This window comes from Amia ocellicauda, chromosome 5, assembly GCF_036373705.1.
Source record: "Amia ocellicauda isolate fAmiCal2 chromosome 5, fAmiCal2.hap1, whole genome shotgun sequence".
Lineage (NCBI taxonomy): Eukaryota > Metazoa > Chordata > Actinopteri > Amiiformes > Amiidae > Amia > Amia ocellicauda.
In genome coordinates this window covers 23,518,677-23,529,354 of record NC_089854.1, presented here as the reverse complement: position 1 = coordinate 23,529,354, position 10,678 = coordinate 23,518,677, and the positions used below count along the sequence as shown (strand labels likewise).

At 44.2% G+C, this 10,678-nt stretch overlaps 1 protein-coding gene across 1 annotated transcript; it reads right to left on the bottom strand.

The window, feature by feature from the left end:
* Nucleotides 1–1,028: 1,028 nt before the first annotated feature.
* Nucleotides 1,029–5,608, bottom strand: btbd17a (BTB (POZ) domain containing 17a). The gene is made up of 3 exons (XM_066704412.1): nucleotides 5,385–5,608; nucleotides 3,531–3,813; nucleotides 1,029–2,766 (listed from the first exon to the last, which is right to left on the bottom strand). The coding sequence occupies exons 1-3, from the start codon at nucleotides 5,476–5,478 to the stop codon at nucleotides 1,692–1,694; spliced, it is 1,452 nt and encodes a 483-aa protein (XP_066560509.1). The 5' UTR covers nucleotides 5,479–5,608; the 3' UTR covers nucleotides 1,029–1,691.
* Nucleotides 5,609–10,678: the final 5,070 nt, after the last annotated feature.

Genomic DNA, 10,678 nt, shown 5'->3' with positions numbered 1-10,678 from the left:
CACACATCGATTTGAGTAGGCTGCATTTACCAGGAAGCAGGCCTCACAAACACACAGACAGCAGCCTGAGAAAAATAATTGAGCTCTTTATTGAGGAGCAGAGATAATGTTTGTTCATTAATAATAATTATCAATAATAATTCTAGACTGGCATCTCTGAACAACTGTAGTTTTCCAAAACCCACACGACTCAGTCCCAAACCACAGTGCCAATGAGTTCTAAATATGAACCGAAGGACTGGGAACTGAAGTAGCACATAATAATAATAATAATAATAATAATAATAATAATAATAATAATAATAATAATAATAATAATTAATACAGCACAGCAAATAGATAGTGTTCCTTTGCAACCATCTAGCAAAAATTCAAGTGCAGCATGAAAAACGTTGAAATAAAACCTGGAATTCACTTCATATGCACCGTCCCTCAATTGGCAGGCCCAAACTGGCTTTCAGTCTTTCACAGAAGACTGCAAACTCTGGGATTTCAGACTCTCCTGGTGGTTCCATTAGCCACAATTGGATTCTTCTCCAACAAAGAAATGTCTGCAGTAAGACAGCTTTTCAGATGGGATGTCGAGTTACTCTAAGATATAGACAGCTGAGGCTGCTGAGGACCATGTCACGGGAAAGCTATGGATGAAAATGACAATTTCAATTTTTGTGGTCATAATTTCTTAGCATCAGGTCTTGGCCCATAAATTAAATTATCCCATTATGTCTGAGATAACAGTGACTATAACAATACATTTTGGGGGTCAATTCAATTTTGAGGAGCAATAGAAAGTATCCCCCATTGACATCATGCATATCATGTGTAATGTGTGTATGATAATTGTGTGTCTTTGTGAATTGTTGCGTGATGCATGTATCTAAACGTGTGTGTGTCTGCGTGTTCTTGAGTATGTGTGTGATTTTGGTTAGCTGTAGCTTGGCCTCTGCTCGCTCTGTTCTTCCGCTTGGAGAAAGGAATGTTAGCACCATCATAGTGAGATTTCGCTATAAATAGTTCTGTACTGACCATTTTGCATTAAACACAGTCTAGCAATATATTTTATTAAGACAGCATTGTAAATATGTATTTTATTTTACTCTGTAAACACTGACTATGAAAGGCTAGTGCAGTTTTTGTAGTTAGAATATCTATGAAAGCATGGTAAACTACAAATATTAAAAAAAAACTTTTCCTTTTAAGGTTGTAAGAGCAAAGAAGATGTGGTTTGTTTGAAATTATGTGTCCATATGCCACTATGTATACCTCGGATAAACCGTTGTTGTATAGATAATTATTTACCAACCAAAACTAAAACTGCATTCACTGCCCCAAACTGTGATGCAGTACTCTTCATATCCATCCTTGAGGCTGGACAGAGTCAATAAGATGTATCAAACCTTGACAGGGAAGTTCTGGAGAAGCAAGGGAAAAAACAAAGCAAAACATCCAGATTCTTGTCAGTATCTATTTACTATACGTTTACTACACTAAATGAAAAGAAAAACATAGGCAACTTTGAAATTGCATCCAAGTGAAACTCCAGCATGATTAGAAGAGACATACTGCCTCTATAAACATGAAACTCTATATTCTATGTTCAAAAAGGCATGTGCAGCACGCCTGTGTATTGAGTGTGTCGATCTGAGTGTGTTGTTGTGTCGGCATGTGTGGAGCGCGAGGGGTGCAGGGGTTCACTTCTTGGCCTTGATGAGACTGTGGTAGATGGGCTTGACCACGATGTGCATGTAGAGCGAGCTGTCGATGAGGTACTCGGAGGCCCGTTTCTGCAGGTCGGCCTCCGCCAGGAAGTCCCCGGTCTCCTCGGTGCTCTGGTGGAAGTTGTAGACGTGGCGCACCACCACCTTGCCCTGCTGCCGCGCCGCCACGATCACCGTCTTCTGGAAGCTGACGCCGGCAAAGTCCGCGCTGGAGGTGGCGGGGGTGACGATGATGCGGGGGTGGCCGTTGTCAGAGCGCGCTGCCTGGATGGCGCCGTGCTCCGTGTACACAGGCCGCAGGCTGACGGGGAGCCACCGCGGGGAGAACAGCGCATTCCAGGTCACCTTCTTGCTGGCATCGTGGCCACTGGGTCCCAACTGAGTCTGAAAGCTCGTGCTGCGGTCGTCCCGAGTGGGGTTGTTGATGATCCAAGGGGACCCCCAGGCTGCCGAGAGGTAGTTACGGGGCGTGAAGAGGCTGCAGTTGACGTCGAAGTACTTGGCCAGCTGTAGAGGGGAGGCGGAGTGGAACTGGAAGGCCATGTACAGCAGGTCCCGCACCGACTCGTGGTATTTGAGCAACACCGGGGACTGTTTCTGCAGTCGGAACAGCTGCTGGGGGGAGATCATGGCATATCGCACGGCCCTCAAGGAGTTCTCAATGGTCAGGCCCCCCGGTTGGTTCTGCCCAATCCAGGCCTCCAGGGCCTCGAAGAGCTCCAGCTCGCTCTGCAAGATGAGGTCTGAGCGCTGCAGCAGCGACAGGAGCAAGTCGTCGCTCACTGAGCCCCACTCCCCACTGTGGAAGACCGAGGACAGGTTCCAGGAGAGGAACTGCAGGCAGCTGTCCCTCAGAGCCACATCCCCTGTCTGCATGGCGTAGTGGTACCAGCTGACCACATGGCCATTGGTGGAGTCACTGGCCAGGTGTTGCGTCATGTACAGGCTGAGTCCTGTCTGCAGGGCTGTCACGCGGTATTTACTGGCCAGTTTGTGCAGAGGGATGGCCTGTTCCAGCTGCACTGCAATCTCCCCGCAGTACAGATACCTGCACAAAGAGAGAGAGCACAGAGACCAGGCTGAATGCACGCAGCTCACTGTTATCCACAGCAGCCAATTAGCAGCTTGATATATTGATCTGCTGCTGTCTGCTACAGATGCACAGAGTTGCACAGAAATCGTCCGAGGGCGCTGTAATTCAGTGGACGGCCACTAGATGGAACAACAGGTCCATAGTTAGGGGGAAAATCTTCAGCTCCGTGTCATATGCCTTAGTTGGCAAGTTGTGAAAGATAATTTTGTGTTTTACACATCCCACTTGGTCATATGAAATACACTAAGCATCTGTGAGAAATGAAGTCACACCATAGAGTAGCTGTCACTTTTGACAGGAACAAGAACTCTGCTGGTAATACTTGAAATCTGTACACTTAGTCCTAATTAACAAATTACATTATTAAGCAAAACATGTTTGATTTTGTTAAAATGTTGCCCTGAACATAAAATAAATGTAGGGGTTCAGCCCTTAATCTGATTTCTAACACAGTTACAAAACAAAACAGTTATGCCCTCATTAAAAGAGGGACACAATGAACAGTAATGATTGACATAACCAAAACGATGATATTTTGTATTTTTTTTAATTCAGATTATAATGTGTCATTATCGCCCTGTGACCCAGAATTTGCCATTGCTAGCTCAACTATTTTCATTGCCAACTATATCTCCACCTTTCCTCTAGACACACAGACATGTCTACCCCTCGTGCAGTGCGGTGCAGGTGTGCCAGGCCGGCCCGTCCCAGACACCTACCTGATGAACTTGTCGAAGACCGCGGCACAGTCCATTGGCTCCCGCAGGGTCAGCGAGCTGGAGTTGCGGCTGTGCAGCAGCCCCTCGAACACCTCGCTCTGCAGGGACAGCACCAGGGCATGGGCTGCGATCACCTTCACCTCGTCCGAGTGCAGTGTCTGGACGCGCAGGGTCACATCGCTGCCGTTGCCCTGGACCAGCAGTGCCTCCAGCCTCTGGACCAGGATCATCGAGTGATTGATGACCGTGGCACCGCTCTCCAGCATGCTGTCGGGATTAGGACCTGCAGGGGCACATTGGAGATCATCTTGCTGTGGACATTCACTGAGAGACAGTCTCAGGCGTTGCTTATGTTCCTTGTACAATTTTATGCTCAACTTAAAACCACTACTGTATAAAATAATTGAAAGGCCCTGATTTAAGAAAATATTTGTTAAGGGTTCAATTACGTAATTGAGAGCTCAGTTGATACAAAAACCAGCAGGGCAGGGGGTACTCCAGGACCAGGGTTGAGAACCACTGCTCCACAGCATTTTTATTTATCAGTGTATGAATACAGTTTAGTTTTATCTTGCAGGAAGGAACATTTGAAGTGGAATCATAATTAGATGCCAAGTCCTGTGACACTGGCTGTACAGCTGTTCCTGCACAGCTGGTGGTGCGTCTGCTCCAGTTTTCAGTTCAAAGGCAAGTGGCCCCTCTCCATAAAGAGGGCGGTTAATTGGCATCCCTCTCGTCCTAATTAACAATTATCTGCTATGCAAAAACACTTCACTTGCACTGTAACTATCTGCTTTTGACTGTTGCCTAATAAAGCCTCTAAACATAATGGTTTAATGTATAATAATAATAATAATAATAATAATAATAATAATAATAATTATTATTATTATTATTATTATTATTATTATTATTATTATTATTATTATTATTATTAATATTATACAAAATCTTTTTTTTTTTTTTACATCTAAAAACAGGTGTAACTACTCTTTCATATTAAACGCTTTAAAAGCAATGTATTTTAATCTGATTTAATCTCCCTTTTGTGAGTGTGTGTGTTTTCATGTCATTACTTCAGTAGGGTTAAAAGATTGTATTTTTAGTCTAATTGTAGTCTACATTGAAACTGTGCACTCGATTACTATAACTCCATCACCACAATAATCCAATGCTCAGTTCCTGTGCTGCAGCTACAAGGGACTCTAACTGACCTCAGGAACATATCAATATGGAACAAAAACTGAGCAGAAGATGGGGTTCGACTAAGTGTCAGAAAGGAAGAACTAAGTGACAGGAAAATGGGTTAGACTCACACAGCTCCCCGAAGAATACCTGGACTGTAACCTAGAAAACCGTACTCAATCTCTGTACTTTTGTATATGTGTCACAATGGAATATCTCTTTAAAAAAGGCACAGATTTAAGGAAATCAGATGCAGTATTTTATACTCCAGATGTGATTCATGACCCTCTCGCCAGGGAATTCGACTCACACTAGTAATGTCAAAGCAAGGGTAAACCATCCCCACCATCAGCAGATTGAAAATAGACTGCAGAATGAAAGTGTAAAGACAGGAAGTGAGAGAAAGCTTCTGTGCTCATAACTATGCATTTACCCGTCTTTTCCAAGCCCGAGGGCTTGATTTCGGAGGAGATGCAAACACATACCCGTCACTGACTTTCTGCAGCCTTCACAGAGTTAATCTCATTGAACATCAAGGTCTTTCTTTCTCCTTTGGGGTTAACCTTTGAAACTGGGTATCTATTCATTGCTTCCTACATTCAAAAGCAAACAGACAGACAGAGAAACAGGAATATATTCAGCTGAAATTCAGATGGGATGGCACCTTACCTCCACTGACAGTCATAGTTTGGAAGCAGAAAGCACCAAACAGGATCCCCAGGTACAGCTGGGAGAGAATCCCTCCAGGAAAGATGAAAGCCATTTGTCTTTCGCTTTTTTGTTCTCCCCTTATCCTTCCTCTCTTGTCTTGCGTGGCTGTACGGTGTCCTTGCCCTGCTGTGCCTGCCTGTGTTCGTGGTGAAGTGGGTTGCCCCGTGTGGCTCAGACTCCCAGTCCCACACGCTTTATGTAGGACGCTGGTCCTTCCAGGCAAATCGCAGCCTTGCGGACCCATTGATTGGTGGAATCTGGCAGGGCCGTTGCCATGACAACCACTTTGATTTTGAGTTTCCCTTTCACTGTTGTACGGCATCGATCTGTGGCCAACTGGGGAGAGGGAAGCGGCGGACGGACTCTTAATAAAACAGATTTATGAAAAAGAACCAGAAATAAAAAAAAGGCTGATTAAGAAACAACATACATTCTCATGCTGGGATTGGTACCCTTTTCTCTTTGTTGTGATGATGATGATGAAAATTATTATTAGAATCACAGTGATATTATTAGTATTCATATCATTATTAACTGATTGATTTGGTTTGTAGAATAAACTAACAAACCAGAATAAATTAACAAAGGACAAAGGTAGACTCTGGCTGTTCATTTTTAGGTGTCTCTTTGTGATTTTATGAAAACATTGTATTGTCACTTGTTTTATGAAAAAGAAACCATTTACCTCAATCCTCCTAGATATGTTCTGATGAGACCAAGAAGACCAATCTCTGCCATCCCCATGGTCACAGCTAGTCAGGTGTTGGGCTAACATTTTTCCTGAACTCCTTCCTTCCATCTCTGAGTTCAAAATGGACAATGTTCATGTTTGTGAAGAATAAAAAAGGAAGCATCGTGGCTAACCATTCACTGTTGTTTTCATACTTGTCTTTAAGTCACCACAAACTGTAAGCCATGTCTTTAGCCCCTCAGGAATGCATCACATGATTTTATTCCAATTAAGGCTGTATCTAAGACGTGTAAGTTAGTAAATAATTCATTTTTTCATTCATTTCTGACAGTGTAATGTTCTGTTTGCTGAAGTTCAAATTCACTTCCGTCAGTCCTTCATAGAGCTTTCTAGGTCCCTGAAACCAAATAATGAAGTCTTCAGCTGTAACAGGCCCCATGCAGGCAAGACCCATCAATTATTTTTGGGCCACTTTATTTTTGGCATTGTCTTCTGAATCTATATAATTTTCCCCTGAGGGGAAGAGAAATGTGTCAGCTGTAGATGTCGAGCAATGTCTTTTAACTGCAGCTTTGTTCTGTTTGCTTACAGCGTGTACTTTGGCAGATTTCAGGTTAGAGACTAAAAAACTGGCTACCAGCAATAGGGCAAGTTGCAACCAACCAAAAAAATTTGATTTTTCATGCCTCCAAACCATCTACGCCGAATATCAAACCTAACATTTGAAAATCAGATACCTGGTCACAACACGATGAACCCACAGTGACTTTTAAAAATCTGTCACTCAGATTTAAATGACAAAGACACAGTTCAATAGAGAGTGGATTTAAATATAGTGGTGACAGTCATAGCACTGTTTGAAAGGTTACATTTGTTGATTCTGACGGTACCTATGGTAACCTTTTTCGCTTTTAAATGCACTTCAGTCTTTACAGAGCTGAAAAACTCAAGAGAATCGATGTGTGAGTGAGTGTGTGTATTATGTGTGTGCTGCAATACCAATACCTTGGTCTGCATGCATGCTTGTAGCATGTGATACAATGACACAGTCTGCAATTGTAGTATTCCCTGCTGCAGGGTGAAACATGCCTAATTAGTGAGCAGCATTAAAAAAAAAAAAAAAAAAAAATCGATAGTGGCCGCTGTGTCCTCTGACTGCCGTAAAAAGGCCATATGGCGTCACAAAGGCAGTGAGGTTGGTGGTGGCATGGGACATTTGATTTGCTTCCTTTTCATCCAAACAACACTTAACCCTGTCTATGGATGAAAGGTATCTAATACCTAATAATGATGTGAAACATTAAAACTACATTGTTTTCAGCCCTGGGATCAAAAGCAAAATCACACATTTATTTCACAATTACAGAAGGCTTACATTAAAGGAAGAAATAAATTAAATGAAGCAATGATAGATATCCGCATTCTCACTCCTCAGCAGTATATATATATATATATATATATATATATATATATTGTGACTGACCAGTAAGTGGGTGAGTGAAGGGGCTTTGTGGAAAGGACTCTTCTGCCCAGGTAAGTTTAATGCAAACCAAAATGTAATACACACTCAATTGAACAAAACAAAACAATAAATGCCTAGCCTTGTCCAGGCCTACCTGACTTTCTTCCTTTCCCTCTCTATTACCACATCTGTTCAGGAACCCCACAAACACAGGGGAAGTCCTTTTGGGAAAACTATTTCTCCCCAACCACCAGCAGGTGGCAGGATGACAATTCCCAGGTTAGAATGTCCGTGTGGATCTTCAATTATTAGTGTCCTGCAATGATGGACTATCCCCACAATCCCGGGTTCCCTAAACAGGTTTTTGTCTTTCCCCAAGCTACAGGGTATTTTATTATTATTAGTATTCGAGTGACTATTAGCAAGGGTTTGGCGATTATACTCACTCGCCAGTATACTCTCTTACCAACTATACACACGGGCAGTTTGATGGTACATATCCTTCTGTGAAGTGTGCAGCTTGCAACAGGTTCTAGCAGCTCCTCTTAGGCTTTTCCCAGCTCGTGTCTGTCCCTGGCTGCAACCTCCCACCAACTGTCCTGATTCTCTCTGCCTGCTCCCTTATATACACAAGAGCCCCTTCCTGTCTCTACTGCAGGGGCTTCTGGGACATGTAGTTTTCTACCTTGGGCGGACATTCCTTAAAGGGACAGAGCCCCATTCCGTCACATATCCTTCCCCCCAGCTTCAACGCCATCGGCGTGGAGCGGTCAACCTCCCAACCCGAATGCACCCTGGAGAGCCATCGGCGTTAGCATGTTTGGCCCCACTGTGATGTTCGATAGAGAACTTGTATTGTTGGAAGGCCAAGAACCATCTGGTGACCTGGGCATTTGTCTCTTTATCATCTTTCATCCAACGAAGAGGGGAGTGATCAGTGACCAAGACAAATTTCCCTCCCTAGCAGGTAATACTTCAGGGTGTTAATGGCCCATTTTATGGCTAGACATTCTTTCTCCACTACTGCATAGTTTTCCTCTCTGGGTAACAACTTCCGACTTAAGTATATGACAGGGTGCTCCTCTCCTTCGATCACCTGGGATAATACTGCGCCTATACCGATTTCCGATGCATCCGTTTGCACAATGAACGGCCGGGAGAAGTCAGGGACCCTAAGGACGGGGTCAGTACACAGGAGGGTTTTGACCTCTTGGAAGGCTAGCTCAGCCTCCGATGTCCACTTTATTTTATTTGGGGCGGTTTTCTTTAAAAGGTCCGTCGGCGGGGCTGCAATGGTTGAAAAATCTGGAACAAACCGTCTATAGTAGCCAGCCAACCCTAAGAAGGCTCGTAATTGCATCTTGTCCTTTGGGGTCGGCCAAGCACTAATAGCTTCCACTTTTCCTATCTGTGGTTTTATCTTTCCCCTCCCCACTACAAACCCCAAGTATTTAGCCTCTCGTAGGCCCACAAAACATTTATCTGGATTTGCCGTGAGGGATGCCTGTCTCAGTGCCTGTACCACCACCTCAACTTGTTGTAGGTGATCCTTCCACCCCTGTGAAAAAATCACTATGTCGTCAATGTAGGCAACCGCGTAAGCCTCGTGTGGCTGCAACACCCGATCCATCAGGTGCTGGAATGTTGCCGGTGCGCCATGAAGTCCGAAGGGCATAACTCTATACTGGAACAGACCCCGTGGAGTGGAAAACTGCTCTTCTCACTCAAAGGGATTTGCCAGTACCCTTTCGTGAGGTCAAGAGTCGTAATGTAATTGGCCTTCCCCAGACGCTCGATTAATTCGTCTACCCTGGGCATGGGGTACGCATCAAATTTGGAAATACTGTTTTATTTTTCAGAAGTCATTACAGAACCTCCAACTGCCATTCGGTTTTGCGACCATTATGATGGGGCTGTTCCAGGGACTCTTAGACTCTTCTATCGCACCTAGTTTTAACATATTCTCCAATTCCCTATGGATGTCTAACCTTTTTGCTTCAGGTATTCGATATGGCCTTATTCTGATGCGCTCCCCTGGGATGGTTATTATATCATGACAAATAATCGAGGTTCTCCCTGGTTTGTCTGAGAACACGTCCTGGTTGGACCTGACCATTTCGCGGACCTCCTGAATTTGACCCTCATCCAGCTCTGGCCCTATATTTACCATATGTTCCTCTATCCCCATTTCCACAAGCGCACTCTCAGCCTCCCTGTCTACCCACGGCTTTAGGAGATTGACATGGTAAATTTGTTTGGTCTTTCTATGATTGGGTTGATGTACTTTATAATTAACCTCCCCAATCTGCTCAACGATTTCATATGGTCCCTGCCAATGGGAAAAGAGCTTACTCTCTGGGTAGGTACTAAGACCATCACACGATCTCCTGGGCTGAATTTTCTGATCCAGGCAGTTTTGTTATATTGATATGCCTGGATCTCTTGTGCCCGTTCAAGGTGTTCACGGACAATTGGGGTGACCGTATCTATTCGGTCCTGTAACTGGAGAATATGTTCTCCTACATTACGCCCCCTTAGGCCCTGTTCCTCCCAGGTTTCCTTAGTGAGGTCCAGAATGCCCCGTGAGTGGCGTCCGTATAACAGTTCAAATGGGGAGAACCCTGTTGATGCCTGCGGAACCTCTTGAATGGCAAACATGAGAAAGGGCAGTAGCAGGTCCCAATCCCTGCCTTCTTTGTCTGCTACTTTCCTCAGCATGGATTTTAAGGTTTTATTGAATCTTTCGACAAGCCCGTCGGTCTGTGGGTGGTACACCAAGGTGCGTAACGCTGTGATGTGCAGAGTTTTGCACAAATCTTTCATAAGTTTGCTCATGAATGGGGTCCCTTGGTCGGTTAGGACCTCTTTTGGGATTCCTACCCGGGACATTACCTGGACTAGCTCCTTAACTATAGTTTTTGTGGCTGTATTATGTAATGGAATAGCCTCTGGGTACCTAGTGGCATAGTCCATAATCACCAGTATATACCAGTGACCCCGAGCCGACTTGTTAAGCGGCCCTACGATATCCATGGCGATGCGCTCAAATGGAATTTCTATGAAAGGTAGTGGCTGCAGGGGTGCTCGTAGAGAGGGCCT

Coding starts and splice junctions, on each gene's coding strand:
- btbd17a (XM_066704412.1), bottom strand. CDS start 5,478: ATGGCTTTCATCTTTCCTGGAGGGATTCTCTCCCAGCTGTACCTGGGG. Junction 3,814..5,384: donor AACTATGACTGTCAGTGGAG/GTAAGGTGCCAT, acceptor GTGCCCCTGCAG/GTCCTAATCCCGACAGCATG. Junction 2,767..3,530: donor GTCTTCGACAAGTTCATCAG/GTAGGTGTCTGG, acceptor CTCTTTGTGCAG/GTATCTGTACTGCGGGGAGA.